Source organism: Cucurbita pepo, chromosome 1 (genome assembly GCF_057944985.1).
Source record: "Cucurbita pepo subsp. pepo isolate OVF chromosome 1, ASM5794498v1, whole genome shotgun sequence".
NCBI lineage: Eukaryota > Viridiplantae > Streptophyta > Magnoliopsida > Cucurbitales > Cucurbitaceae > Cucurbita > Cucurbita pepo.
The window spans coordinates 7109752-7124902 of record NC_141798.1 but is presented as its reverse complement, the minus strand read 5'-3'; the positions used below and the strand labels follow the sequence as shown (position 1 = coordinate 7124902).

At 35.6% G+C, this 15151-nt stretch overlaps 3 protein-coding genes across 8 annotated transcripts; 1 reads left to right on the top strand and 2 right to left on the bottom strand.

The window, feature by feature from the left end:
* Positions 1 to 788: 788 nt before the first annotated feature.
* LOC111805052 (protein YLS7) lies at positions 789 to 4454 on the bottom strand. Of its 2 annotated transcripts, none has more exons than XM_023689930.2 (4): positions 4279 to 4454; positions 3104 to 3947; positions 2514 to 2788; positions 789 to 1829 (listed from the first exon to the last, which is right to left on the bottom strand). In XM_023689930.2, the coding sequence occupies exons 2-4, from the start codon at positions 3738 to 3740 to the stop codon at positions 1020 to 1022; spliced, it is 1722 nt and encodes a 573-aa protein (XP_023545698.2). In that variant the 5' UTR covers positions 3741 to 3947; positions 4279 to 4454; the 3' UTR covers positions 789 to 1019. The 2 variants fall into 2 exon arrangements, with proteins under 2 accessions (XP_023545698.2, XP_023545690.2); XM_023689922.2 differs by having other exon boundaries at positions 3104 to 3929.
* A 687-nt stretch (positions 4455 to 5141) lies between these two features.
* On the bottom strand, positions 5142 to 6352 carry LOC111781303 (uncharacterized). Its single transcript, XM_023661818.2, has 2 exons — positions 5969 to 6352; positions 5142 to 5879 (listed from the first exon to the last, which is right to left on the bottom strand). The coding sequence occupies exons 1-2, from the start codon at positions 6125 to 6127 to the stop codon at positions 5244 to 5246; spliced, it is 795 nt and encodes a 264-aa protein (XP_023517586.1). The 5' UTR covers positions 6128 to 6352; the 3' UTR covers positions 5142 to 5243.
* A 251-nt stretch (positions 6353 to 6603) lies between these two features.
* Positions 6604 to 10807, top strand: LOC111810303 (heavy metal-associated isoprenylated plant protein 20). 5 transcript variants are annotated; one of them, XM_087124099.1, is made up of 8 exons: positions 6604 to 7866; positions 7979 to 8100; positions 8304 to 8626; positions 8843 to 9251; positions 9392 to 9612; positions 9912 to 10067; positions 10193 to 10268; positions 10364 to 10807. In XM_087124099.1, exons 6-8 carry the CDS (start codon positions 9987 to 9989, stop codon positions 10654 to 10656), a joined length of 450 nt encoding a protein of 149 aa, XP_086980225.1. In that variant the 5' UTR covers positions 6604 to 7866; positions 7979 to 8100; positions 8304 to 8626; positions 8843 to 9251; positions 9392 to 9612; positions 9912 to 9986; the 3' UTR covers positions 10657 to 10807. The 5 variants fall into 5 exon arrangements, with proteins under 5 accessions (XP_086980225.1, XP_086980228.1, XP_086980222.1 ...); XM_087124102.1 differs by lacking the exon at positions 7979 to 8100 and having other exon boundaries at positions 6604 to 6958; XM_087124096.1 differs by having other exon boundaries at positions 7979 to 8626.
* Positions 10808 to 15151: the final 4344 nt, after the last annotated feature.

Sequence of the window (15151 nt, the reverse complement as noted above, 5' to 3'; positions counted from 1 at the left end):
ACGTATATTTCTTAGAGGTTTAAATTTGTATACATCAGATTTGCTGTATGTATTAATATATCAATTAGCACTATACAAAATTTAACCATGGAAAATCGTAACTCATTCAAAATATGTAAGTCTACCATGTGCGAGCTTTAAGATTTGTATTTATTTGAATTTTTCTTTGAACTTCAATGTTAAATTCACAAATTTACGAGACACGAAATTCGATGTTAAATTCACACATTTACGAGACACGAAATTGAACTAGACCAAGCCAAGCATGATTTCCAAGTCGGGAGTAGAGCTAGATCATCTCACTAGCAAATGCGTTTTAGAACCGTGAGACTAACGACGATACGTAACAGGTCGAAACAGACAATATCTACTAATGATGGACTAAGGCCGTTACAAATGGTATCAAAGTCAGTCACCGGACAGTACGAGCAACTAGTCGGAGTAGGACTAGACCCTCCATAGTAGACACGTTTTAAAACCATGAAACTGATGGTAATACGTAGCGGACAAATGATATTAGAGTCAATCACCAGACGGTGTGAGGCACTAGTAGGAGTAGGCTAGACCCTCTAGACCCTCTCCATAGTAGACCGTTCTAAAATCGTGAGGCTGACGAGGATACATAAGAAATATATATATAAAAGCCTAAGATGGATGACTAAAAACAGCAGATCCATCCTAATAAGAGCAGATAACAGTACAGGACTAACATTTTAGCAGGTTTATATGATCATGGATGCAGGCACCTGTAAATCAATATCAGAAACACAACAAACAAAGATCACAGATAGAGTAACGAGGATGGGAAATCCCTTAAAATACATAAATTAGCTTCCAATCCTCCAAGTGTTACAATAAATACTCTCTATATGAATATAAATAAGATAGTGTGGGAGAAGAAAAGAACAACAAAAGGATGTGGTCATCTCAAGCCTAACATAAACTTTGGAAACAAGTTACTCAATTTTCTCTTAATTTTCTTAACTAAAATTCCAGATATGAAGTCAGAAACAGGAATATCACGAAGAAAAATGCTGGTTACCTTCAAAATCTCTCCGTATAATATCAAGAACAAGCTCATTCCAGGTATCTACAGGCCCCGGCATGCACCAGTGTAAGCAATCCTGTGGTGGTGGCTTTCCATCTGGCCCACGTTTGGTGAGTTTATTTGGGTCAGTATTTCTGTAAGGTCCTGGATGCCCATCATGCCGATACTCAAAAGCTTCTGTGATGTCCATAAGTATTAGCCTTGATTTATTTTTCAGCTTCTTAATTGCTGCATTGAATCCAGATAGCTGTTTATCATGCATGATGTTAGTGAATTTGTTTTCCACTCGTTCTCCTAGTGCAAGAGGCCTATCTTTTCCAGTACAGGATCCACCAGTATTCCAGGCTCCACCCTCGTAGTGATCAGGAGAATAAGAGCGCACGATCGTTAGTCCCGTGTAATTCGGGCTTGTGGCAAGAGCAGTAAGAATGGTTTCAACAGAGATTTGAAAAGCTTCAATGTTGTTGACCTTCATACGACGAGATTTATCAGGCCACCACAGCTGTCCTCCTACGATCTCGTTATTTAGAACGTAAACTGACTGCTTGGCAAACCAGTGACCAGATGACATGACAATGACATCAAAATTTGGAACAAATTCCATGAAATGATCATCAGGAGCATCAAGGTGAAGTTTGACAACACCATCTTGGGCAAAATCTAAAGGTTCATTTGTTTGCTTCACAAGCCATGATGACCATATTCGAACAATCATCACAGAAGTCGACCTGAAATAATATCTTTGCATTTTCTTGTTTCCCCTGTTTTTAGGAACTTCAACCTGAACACATTAGAGAAACTTTCAAATTAGAAAAACATTTGAAAACTATCTGAATGATCAAATAAATACACGACAAAAACAAAAAAGGATCCAAAATATTTAGGATAAAAGTTAGAATGGAAATCTCAAATCAGTTACTTCTCTCACATATGAGCTAAACATTCAAACATAGACACAAAGCACATCTCTTCCTTGAAGGAAAATGTATGCCTGAAGTGTCAATCCCAGCAAAGTTGCAAAGTTAACTGCACCTGTAATGGTGGTGTTTAATAGATGATAAACATCAAGGAGTTCAGTTCTTAGTTAAGTTAAGAATTGATGCCACTTTTCCCCTGACATTCGTGCAAGACCCGATAAACTTGATATCAAGTCTAGTGCATTGCACCAATTTGAACCATCTACAAACAAATATAGAAGCTTGAGTTCACCAGCATCCCCCACCTACACAATTGCTCCAAGATGAGCAATTATTTAGTTTAGTTCAATTAATTGTTTTCTCGACCTAACATATTCAGAAAGAACTAGATCATAAAGGGCTCTTTGTATAAAGCTTCAAAAACACATAGAAAGTACAGAATATTCAATATTCACTGCACCCTGTCACCCTTCGTCATCTTCCAATGCAATCGAAAGAGGGAAAAAGATCGAGTTTCAATCAAAACAAAATCTAAAATTAGCAATAACCTGCCACAAAATGCACAACAATGACTCCATTTGATTTCGAGCAACTGAGTCACCGATAAAAGCAAGTGTCTTCCCACTCATCAACTTCAAAAACTTCTTAGGATCAAATCTTGGGAGGTTACATTGAGAGGGCTTCCATCGCCAATTCTCATACTCCTTGTCTGGCCTCCCATTTCCCTGACAGTTCTGCATCTGTGACAGGACAGGGCATGAATTATTTTTATATAATGGTCCTGCAGAATCATAAACCCAAGTTCCGTGGTACAAATCACAGCCTGCATGATAGGACAGTAAATAAAAACAATTATAATCTTAAATGGGAAGGAAAGAAACAAAAAAGGATAAGGATGAGGAAAAGAGAGTTGAACAAGTTATTTCATGGCAGTATCCTCTCCTTGAATCAATAAGAATTATCCTAAGGATGAAGGTCTATAGTGGCAAACCATAGTAAGTAAAAACAGATGAACTAAAAGAACCACATGGGGAGATGCAATGATATGATATTCATCAAACAAAAATCCTCGCAAAACCAATATTATGTTCAAACATGAAATACAACTAGTTGAGGTACCCATTTCACATAAGGTTACCTAAATCTGATGCTGTGCTCCCATTAGTTGGCGGAGGATCTGGATTTTTAGAACCCATATCTGTATCACTGGAATTGCTTAAAGAACCTTTGGAAACAGATCCACCAGCTTCAGCATTTTCAGATTTAGATGTATCGATATCATCCTTCGACTCTTTTGAAGACACTACTGAAGGAATCGTCCCTTCATCTCTCTTCTCCTTGGTTTCTGGAACTGACTGACTACTCGAATTCGTGGCATCTGGTGACTTGGACTTGGGCAACAAATCCTTAGCAATTACATTTGAATTTTCATCATTCGCAGGTGTATTTGAACTACTTTGAGGAGGTGGATTAGACGCAGATTCAACTTTCTTGTCAACTATAACCTCATCTGAAGGGAACTTTTTTGGTACAAGATCTAAATTGCTGTCATGGGCAAGAACAGTAGCATTTTGATTTCCTAGAGAAATTACAAAATCCAAATCCTTTGAACTATTAACACCGTAGAAGTACCCGCGCATTATGGAACCTAATGGGTATGAGACCAAAAACCAAGAGCCAAAGATGAGGAACATGGCCAATCCTCCAACTGAAATAGCAATCCAAGAAATTGTTCGAGGATATACAGCAAAACCCTTCCGCATGGCCCAAGTCATGACTTCCCAAATTAAACCTCAGCTTCAAATCGATAGATACTTCGTAATCAACGTCTTGCCCATTAATACCAACAATTCAAAATCCCAGTTTAGGCATTCACTTCCAGCACAGGATTTAATCACAATCGTATTGTCAATTTGGAAGCGATCTGAGTGATTAACACCCGAGTTGAATTTCCTCCAACGAACCTGTACATCAATCAAGCACTAAGGGATAAACAAACATTTAATTAAATTGCGACATCGCAGGCTAAAATTCAAAAACAGTTACCGAAACGGAGAACAAATTAATAGCAAGAAAGTCAACATAAACGCAACAAAACACGCAGAGGCACACCGCCAAACATACATTCCGAAAAAAAAAAAAAAAAGAAAGGAAAACCCATGATCGAAATTTCGAATCTATAAGCCATCAAGTAAAGAAAAGAACAATCACCACCGGAAAAGCAACATTCAAATCCAATTTGCGCATCAATGGAGCGAGATTTAGAATGAAAGAACATCAAAAACAAGATTCAGCATAAATCAGAAGAATTACCACAAAGGAGAGGGGAAGAACACAGAAAAGAGAATGGCCGGAATCTGGAAATCTTTCGGTACAATTACCAGGTGATTTGTTTGGGAGTGCGGTGGAGGAGATAGAATCTCTGCGGAAGGATTTTTTAGTTGAAATATAAATGATAAGTTACTTCTTTTGCGATGGCATATATATTTCTTCGCTCCCAATATATATAGAATGACCCGCAAATACGATCAACTCAACCCAACCCAATTCAATAGGTTCAATTTTGGATCGAATTAGATTCAACCTATGAATTGAGTTGATTCATAGGTAACAAAATTAGATTCAACTGAACCAACCCGAATTTATTATTAATTTTAAAATATATATTTTTATTTAAATATAATTATATATACATATATTTAATTCATTTTTATTTTTATTATTTATTCTTTTAACTATTTGGAAGATAAATTACTAAACGGAGAGGGCGAATACCTGAGACCCTGAATCTGAGCTTGTCCTTTACCTTGGACATTCTCGTGTGAGGGCGGGAGGATCAAGATCAGTGTTTGAATAAATAAAATATGTCTTGAAAATAAATTATTTTGTAATTAAATGTTTGAAAATAAATAGTAGATGTTTTATTTTTATTTGAAAACAAAAATTTAAACAAAAATGATTAGAATGGATTGAAAAGAATATTTAATAATAACGGTTTTGTTTGGTGGAACCATAACCATTAAATTTGGTCTAAAAAATATTTGAATTACCACCCTGTTATTGGGGGCAGTAAAATTAATATTCAATAATTTTATATTTATTTATATACTATATATAAGATTACCAATTAGGAAAATTTTATTTAAGAAAGTTTGAGCTAAATCGTAAGAAACACCTTCGGAAAATTTTGAAATTATATAAAATAAATTGAAATTACGACAAATTTATGGAAACCAATAATGCAAAAGGAAATTCATTAATTATTCTCCGGTAATTCGTTAGGGTTTAACTTTTCCGGCGAGCATGAAGCATTTATACACGACGGTTCTGACCAAATCTCCGCCGCCCCAAGCATCTCTCAGCTCCTTAACCATTTCTTCACACATCACATCCACGCCGTTCTCCTTCGCCAAAATCACTGGCCCCATCGATTTCAGATACTTCAACATTCCTTCAAAGGAGAACTCCTGTTCCATCTCCAATGGCTCCGGCTTCCCTTCAGATCCGATCCCCACGCTCTCGAACGGGAACGGAAGCGTCTTATAATCGTTCAGGACGTATTCCTTCACTTTCTGATCCCAAAACGGCAGCGTGGCTTCCGTCAATCGATTCATCGCGGCATCGAAGGCCTCGTTCAAGGATATGTAGTAATATCCCCAAACCGCGATGATTCCGCCTGGCTTCCGGAGAAGACGAGAGGCGACGGCGTAGAATTTCGGCAGATCGAACCAGTGCACGGCCTCGGCGGAAACGATCAGATCTACGGTGTTGTCAGCGCCGATTGATTTCACCATCTCGTCTTCGCTCATCGAGGTCGGTAAGTGGAGGTATTGAACTCTTTCGTGCTTCATCGCGCATTCTAATTGCGATTTGCTCACATCGATTCCGATTACTTTCTCGTAATGCTCTGCAACCTGCCATTGAATCAAAATCAAATCGAGATTTCACGAAGATCGCTACAACGATTACATAACAAGATAAATCAAAATCCAAACACACTTACGCCGAGAGCGGCTTGGCCATTGCCGGTGCCGAAGTCACAGGCGAGGGAATGGCCAGCGGTGAGGGCGGCGAGTTTAGAGTACCAGTCGGCAGGGTAAGATCTAGGCCTTCCTTCTAAGTATTTCTCGGCCAAATTCTCTTTCTCATACTTGTCCGCCATTGTTGCAACTTTCAAATCGGGATTGCCATGGATCTGTGAGAATTTAAACACAAACGACAGAGGTTTGATTTTAGATAACGTCGAAAACTGTTTCGTCACTCGATCATTTAAATAATTTCGAGTGGATGATAAAGTGATGCTGATACTGAGAGGAAAATTTTGAAGTTCATCGATTCTCGTGGTGGTTCATTGCCGCGTTCACGTTCTATGGTCAACTTTCTGAGGCCAACGATGGAGTGTTCAAACACGGCACGACGGAATGGGAAGATAGTGACGCCAACGCATTGGTCCTCTAAAATTTTTTACCTAAAATTATAAATTTATTCTCATAATTTTGTTAAAATACAATGTTATTCTTTTATCTGTATAATAAAGTTTTTAATTTTTAAAAAATATTTATACTTTCAAATTTGCAAAATTTAATTTTAAAAATTTTAAAAATTGGTTAGAAGAATTTCTTTGAAGAATATTATATTTCTGGATAATAATAAAATTATAATTATTTTAAACTATCAAAATTTAAATAATAAAATTATAATTATAAAAGTTTAGATACCAAGAGAAATTTTAAAATCATAATTATTACCGTAGGTAAAAATAGAAAATCCGACGGTATAAAAGGAGCGGTAAAAAATGGAGTTCAACTGAACGCGCCACTGGAGAGCGTGATATCGACGATCCTTTTCTTATACGTTTTTTTGGAGCGAGAAGAAAAAGAAAGGATAGGATATTTGGGCTGATACTCGCCGTCCGATGGAGATAGGCGACAGCTAGCCCTGGCGGTGAATTCTGTTCCGGCGATTTGAGGTTGCGGGAATGTGGATGTTGCTGGTAAGCCCGATCGTATGACTTACAGTGGATCCTCTTACCTTGCCACGACTTTGCATGCTGCAGCGGTTCTGCTCGAGATTGACTGTGGTTGGGATTGGTTTATCACTTTGAGTGTGATGGATTATGCCAATTGGTTGAATCTCGATTGCTCTGCATACTTTTCTGGTTAATGTGCATTTATGTGTTTTAGATTGTTCTTTACTTGGATCATAATTTTGGGCTTTTGCAGTGAATTTATTGTCGTTTGTGATCTTCCAAATATCACCCGACGTTGGTGATCTATCGTGGCCTGATATGTGTATGAAGTTGTCCTGATTGATTTTTAGTATCTTGTCCTGATTGTATGAAGTTACTGTGTCTGCTTTCCAGGCTTGAATTATGACCTTGTGAAGGAGGGATTAGCTTAGGTCTTTAAATGAGTTTTCATTTGCTAACATTGATCAGGAAGTTTCTGATTCTCTCTAGCTTACATATATTGTCTAAAAGAGATGACCTGGTGAGGTTTTGTGTTGATTTGTTTGGCAGAAAAAGGAAGCTGCTGCCAAGGTATGGCTAGTTAAATGTGGCTGAAGTTTTGAGTTCCATACACTTGCCTAAGACCGTTTTGAAAAATTTTCATTATTCCATTGCACATTCCTACACAAGGGTGTAATGGATTTTAACTAATTTCATATCATTACGTTGTGAAATCCCACATCGGTTGAAGAGCAATTGCCAGCGAGGACGCTAGCTCCAAAGGGTGTGGATTGTGAGATCCCACATCGGTTGGGGAGGGGAACGAAACATTCTTTATAAGGGTGTGGACACCTCTTCCTAGCAGACATGTTTTAAAAACTTTGAGGGGAAGCTTGGAAGGAAAAATCTAAAGAGGACAAGATCTACTAGCGGTGGGCTTGGGTTGTTACAAGGTACTCCTCTTGGATTTTATCTTACACGCCATTTGGGATGCTGCAATTATGGGTATTTGGTTGCACTTTCACTTGGCTAATTTTGGTCCATCCTCGATTGAAAACAATATAGTTTTCAAGCTTTAGATTATAGGAAACATGTCTCCATTCATTTTTGAAGGACGGGAAGTGCTCATTTGGATTAAACCATGGTGACGCTTCTGAGATAGACGAGTAGAAGCTATCAAATGACAGGTAAAGTGACTGAGTGTAATTTGTAGTCTACGATTGCTTGATTAGGAGTCTACTCCGGAGGGGTTTTAATTTATATTGCCATCTCCAAGCTGTTCATGCATTCTTTAGCTGTGGTGAGATGAGAAATAAGTGTTTTGTTATTGCTGTATGATGTCAATTGTGCTTCATTTCTTGATTTTTACATGCTAGAAATTCTCTTTCAGCACTGTGTTCTGGCTGGAATGGTTGGTAGACCGATCCGTGCACTCGCTGAGGCGATGTGAATATTCTGAAACCCAAGCAGGGTCTGGGATCCCACATCGGTTGGAGGTGTGGAAACCCTCCCTAGTTGACGCATTTTAAAACCTTGAGGAGAAGCTCGAAAGGGAAAGCTGAAAGAGAACTATATCTGCTAATGGTGGACTTGGAGACAATATCTGTCAGCGATGGGCTTGAACTGTTACACCGGGTCTATTTCAAACCTGCTTGTTGAGTTGAGTTCACTGGTCACAATCAAACCAGTGCAAGTGAAATCATGTTCTCTTAGGTGAGCTCGTCTTTTGGCACAGAAAAGGCATCATAGTCTTATTTATTGCTCAATCAATATTAAAATCTGCCAGTTCTTGCATTTAGTATTCTACCTTCCATGCATTTCATTTCTTCCTGCCAAGCATAAACAATCTTTAGTTTCTTCAACAACTAAATCTGCTGTTTATAAATGTACATGAACCATATTCATTGATCATAAATATGGTTTTAGCAGGTACTTGAGGCTGAGGCAGTGTAGCAGCCCAAGTCCCCTGCCAACCGCCAACCGACATGGTCTTGTTTGGGTATTTCCTTTTGAGCTTCCTTCAAGGTTTTTAAAACCCATTTGCTAGGGCGAGGTTTTCACGCCCTTGTAAGGAATGCTTCGTCTCCCTCTCCAACCGACGTGGGATCTCACAATCCATCTTATTGGGGGGCCAGCGTTCTTCATTTCCTTCTCCAACCAATGTGAGATCTCACAATTGACCCTCTTGGAAGCCTAACGTTCTTCATTCTCCTCTCCAATCGATATGGAATCTCACACAGAGTGCCTATCTTGAATGAAGAGATGAGGCTGAGGATTTTGCATTATGATTTGCATATTCCTGAGGGAACTTGAAAAGTGACAGAAATTAAGATGAGCGGTTAGTAAACCCCCTATCACACTGCATTTATTATTGCTTTGCCTTCCAAGTAAATTCATATATACATATAAATCATTACGTAATGATTTACTTTAATGAAATAGTTATAGAATTGATAATTACATATGTTTGAAGTTCAGATGATCAGCCACGAAGTTCAGATGATCAGCCACGATGAAACTAAGACACAACTTGGACTCCCATGGAAGTAGCAGTGGAGAATCTTGGACAATGGTCGAAAGTCCGATTCAGCAATAATGCATGACTGAAGAAGGACAATGCCGCTTGTAAAGCTCTTTCGTCGAATGCATGGTCATGATAGGACTCGAGAAAGAAGCCCCGACTAGTGCCAGCAAACGCGGTAAGACGGGGGAGGGGGGCATTAATTATTATTATTATTATATAATCTTTTAAAAGTTGTTCTAGAATCACCCACAGTCCTAAGACAAAACTTGCCAAAAGCCCCCTTTTTGTATCTTTTTTATTTATAAAAAGCCCCCAAACACATGGAATCAATTCAATTCAAACCACTAAAGTTTTATTTATTAAAATCAATTCAATTCTCCATTCTTAGCTCTGTTCTTAAATTAATTTTATTTCCCATTGCACTCATAAGTTCCCATATTTATATATACCCCCTCCTTCCTCTAAACTTTGCAGATACACCCATCTCCTTCTTCCTCATAACTTGGAGCTCCATTTAAAGCTCAAACACAGAGAAAGACAGACAAAAAAATGGGCATTCTTGACTCTGTCTCAGATTTAATCTCTGATTTTGTGACCATTTCCAGACAAAGGAACAAAAAACCATTGCAGGTTCCCTCCATTTTTCTCTTTTACTTTCAAAATTATCCACTTTTACTCTCTGATTTATAATGTCTTAATCAGATTAAGCTTTAAACTCACTCTTTAATGGTGGGTTTTGTTTTTGATGAGTGTAGACAGTGGAGATCAAGGTCAAAATGGACTGCGACGGCTGCGAGCGTCGAGTAAGAAACGCCGTCTCCAAAATGAAAGGTCCGACAAACCCATTTTGATTTTGGAATCCGCCATTGAAGAAGAAAAGGAGAGAATAATAATTTCATGTTCTAAGATTAATTTGTGGAATACAGGCGTGAAGACGGTGGAAATAAACAGAAAACAGGGCAAAGTTACAGTGATCGGGTTCGTGGATGAGAACAGAGTGTTGAAGAAAGTGAGAAGAACCGGGAAAATGGCGGAGCTATGGCCGTATGTGCCGTACAATGTGGTGGCGTATCCCTACGTGGCGCAGGCCTACGACAAAAGGGCGCCGGCGGGCTTCGTTAAAAACGCCGTTCAGGCAGTCCCAAGCCCTAATGCCGTCGACGAGAAGCTCACCACCATGTTTAGCGATGACAATCCTAACGGCTGCTTCGTTATGTAATTCAAACCATTATCCAACCTCTTTCTTTCTTTCTTTTTTTTTTACTTTTACTTCGCTGTAGAAATTAATTTTTACTCCAATACTTTTTACCCCATACTTCATTTCATATTTATTTATTATACTAAAAAAAACTAGAAAATAATTTTCATTCGATTTTCTCTTTAAATAATGATTTTAGAAAGTTTTTAATAATACTTTTATAAAAATAAAAATAAAAAATTGGAAGGATGATCACCGCTACTGCATGGAACTACCCTGTGAACACCTCTAATCTTAGATGGGTAGTTATCGGTCCAAATCTTAAAATGTTGGTACATCGATTATGTCGAAAGGCTTCCTCGACTCTACCCTATGAACACCTCTAATCTTAGGTAGGTAGTTATCAGTCCAAATCTTAAAATGTTGGTACATAGAGCATGTCGAGCGAGATCAGGAAGGCTTCCCCAACTCTACCCTATGAACACCTCTAATCCTAGGTGGGCAGCTATCGGTCCAAATCTTAAAATGTTGGTGCATCGAGCATGTCGAGCGAGATATTAACAATTGAGTTACCATTTCAAAATCTTCCTCGAACATTAGATATTAGATATTAGACTTCTTTGTACGAACCATTATGTTAACATTCACTATTACTTATTTTTACTTCATCTATCGAAAAGTTACAATTATTTTATAATTAAAGTATTAATTCTAACATTTATTTATTAGAAGGTAAAATATTTTCGTAATAAACATTTTTAAAACAAATTATTTGTTACATAAATACAATATTTTAATAATAAAAAAGAATCTAATTATTCAAATTCATTTTGAGAACCCTAAATGGAACATTTAATTTCTAAAATTTGCAATTGAAAATCAACAAATTTTCTCTTTAAATCAGAATATTTACAGAAAAAATTAATAATATTAATAATATAAAAAAAGGTATAAATGCTTAAGCACTTTTTCTTTTATTATTATTATTATTATTATTTTAATATAAAGTTTGGTTCCTCCCACTCCAATTATAGGCAAGCTTTAAAATAATAATAAAAATAATAATAATGATAATAATTTGAGTGGAAAGAATGGTTTAATTATATGAATATTAAATAATTTATTCACTTTTTAGATTTAATGAGAATATATTTTAATTCTTTAAATTAGTATATGGTATTACGTTTATAATGTGCGCTTTAAATAGATATTAAAACATAATAATACCAAGCATTACATAAGCTACAAAATTCAAATTAATTTTTTAAATATATATTAAAAATTCAACTCAAATTGAATTTATAAAATTAAATTAAAATAATAATATTCGTTCCCTCATCAAAACTTTCTAAATAATTAATTTTTAATTCAAATATCATTCATTTTGTCTCGTGATAGTTGTGAAGCGACCTTTTAAAATAAAATTTAAATAGTAGAAGAAAAAATTTAGTGCAATTTTAAAGTATCGTTGACTCGACCTAAAAAAAACTATTTATTTAATAATACATAATTTTAATTAATTAATTAATTATATATATATATTATGTAAGTGATGTTTTAATATAACACATGCGGATTGGATCTTAGGCACTTTTAGAACATCAATTATAGTAAATAACTAGCATGTTCATAAGTATTAAAACTTAATGAGTTTGAATACTAACCTTTTATAGTTCAAACTTCTTTTTCCTCACGAACCGGTTTCGAACCACCACTAGTGTCTTCTCCACTATCCTCCGGCCTTAGAACGGGATTGTGGAATCGGTGAGTGACTAAACTTGGGAGGAATTTTGTATATATGAAGAGAGTGTTTGTGAGAGATTTTTCTCAAGGTTTTTCACCAAGAAGAAGAAGATCTTCCATGTACCATGATCACTCTATTTAAAGAGTCATGTTTGCATGTTCATCCAAATTTGAGATCACCAAATTTTGACACTTAAAATTCCATGTGGCAAGTATGCATGTTTGAGTTAACCAAATTTTGACACTCAAAAATTTCACTCAAACTTGTGGGGTTTATTTGGCAAACATGCAAGTTTGGTTAAACCAAATTTTGACACCTCAAAATTCCATTAACATGGATTTTTCCACGAGATGAAGTCAACATGTTGACTTTCTTCATTTTAATTCAACAATTAATTTGAATAATGAATTTCAAATTAAAATAACATTAAATGATTAATTAAACTATTTAATTAATATTTAATATTAATTCAAATGCCAATCCCAATCAATTCCGACACATAATTGATTAAGATATTTAAATCTTATTTAAATATCTCAGATTCTCTCCTTTTATTTAATTCGTAAATTAAACAAAAATGCGGTTAAATATATCGTATATATGTAGCGCATATTCCCTAATTTGAATTCGAACACTTCGAACTCACTCGTCACACTGTTCTATGGTTTAGTCCGATATGAGCTAGCAGAGGGACCTAATGGACCTATAGATCATGGGCTCTAACGATCCAAGATTAACCGGCTAAACTCATTAACCTTGTTAACCAACATTCGTTAACTACTAGGACACTCCACTATAGCCTAATAGTTGCACTCCCCTCACTATAGATATATTTCTGTCCATTTGATATAACCATGATTAGTAAGTCGATCCTTCACAGGTTGTTCGTAACTAGAGCTGGGTCAATTTACCGTTTTACCCCTAAAGTTACTTCTTGTTCCTTATGTCTCACTAATCCTCTAATGAACAATTGGTTTGTGATCCAACCAGTAAACCGAATCCCTCTCAGGCCAATGAGAGGGTGGGGCCCCTTGTTCAAGACCTGGAGTCAGTGCTTAAGGGAACTACCTCTCTTCTATCCCTAAAAGTGGGTAGGAGTGAATTCCTTCTTGCACCCCACGTCCCCAGCCATTCACCTAGTCTTACCCCTGAAATGGGAGACCTATTGAGTTGGCGAACTAGAGCCACTCTCACCCATGCAAATCTAAGGATAATTCCGAATAAACAGGAGTTCATGGTTAGCTCAGGATTAAAACCGAGTTACCTAGGTTATCGAATGAAAAGAAAATCAGTCTCAACAGTAAACGACATTATAAAGTGAGAGTGGTTTTCTTCATGGTCCGATCTTATGCAATACTCATTGCATAGGACGCCCCCACTCACATGTCTCCACATGTACAATTTAGTGATCACATTGTTTATATCATATACAAAAGTGGGCCGCATCCATAGTGTCCCCAGAATAAGGTACTCAGCTTTATCCTTATACTATAGATCATTTTGACTATATACTTGAACTTGATCCACTCTTATGTCTCCACATATAGTTCAAGTAATCATACTATAGCCAGAGTGTTCTTAGTTTATTGGATTCAGATTAATGATCGTAAATTTCACTTTATTCAATAACAATCTTTACTAAATAAACAACAATAATAACTTTATTGAAATAGAATATGTTTTTGTTTACAAACTATGAGTTTTAGGACATAAAACCCAACCGTAAGAAGATCAAATGAAATATTAATTTGAAAATTTTTGGAACAATGAAAAGATTCCAAAGTTGAATTTAGTTTTTTTTTTTTTTTTTTTTTTTAATTATTATTATAAAAAAAACATAAGAAATATATACACTTTGGAGTTAACAAAAGGAATCCAAGCTTTTACTTCACTTTAATCTAATCCCTAATTCCCCCTTCCACTCAAAGATCATCACTTAAGTTTCCTTTTTTTTTTTTTATCGAATATTATAGGCTTCGGAATTTATCTTTAAAATTTATGGGTTATTTTATGACCCGTGTAAGTAAAGGTATGGCGTTCTTGTGAAAGTAAAATTGTGAATGATTTTTAAAATAAATTTTTTTATCCGTGCTAATGTAACACCAACCAATATAAATAAAAGTATTTTATTTTCTGTTTATTAAAATTAGTGAATGAATTAGAAAAAAAAAAAAAAAGAATAATAAAACATTTGTTTAAATTTAGAAATATTTTAAATGAATATTTCCAATTATTAGGTAGGTAGCTATTTGTTAGAATAGAAAAAATAAGTTCATTACAATTTAATGAGATGAAATTAACTTTTTACAAAAAATAAAATAAAAATTAGGGTTAATATTCCCCCTCCACATATATATATATATATATATATATATATATATATATATATATAATATTTTAAAACGTTAAAGGTTTTTTAAGAATATTATAAAAACACTATTTTCAGCTTTAAATCTGAGTTTGAAGGGTTACATCATTTGATTATTCTGTGCAGTCAATTGTGAATGCATAAATCCTTTCCCTTTGTGAAGAATCCAACACCCACTAACTTTATGCCTATTTTTTCACCAATAATTAACCTCCACATACTCAATGAATTAAAAAAAATATATACAAATTGGTGAATTATATAAAAAGAAATTGGTGTGTGATTATTTTTTTTCATTAATCGGGTAAGAGTGAGGTCCGAGGTAGTATATTCAACTCAATCATCATATTTTAGTTTACGCCTCGTAATTCTTCTTCAGCTCAATTTTGCATAATAGCATAGCA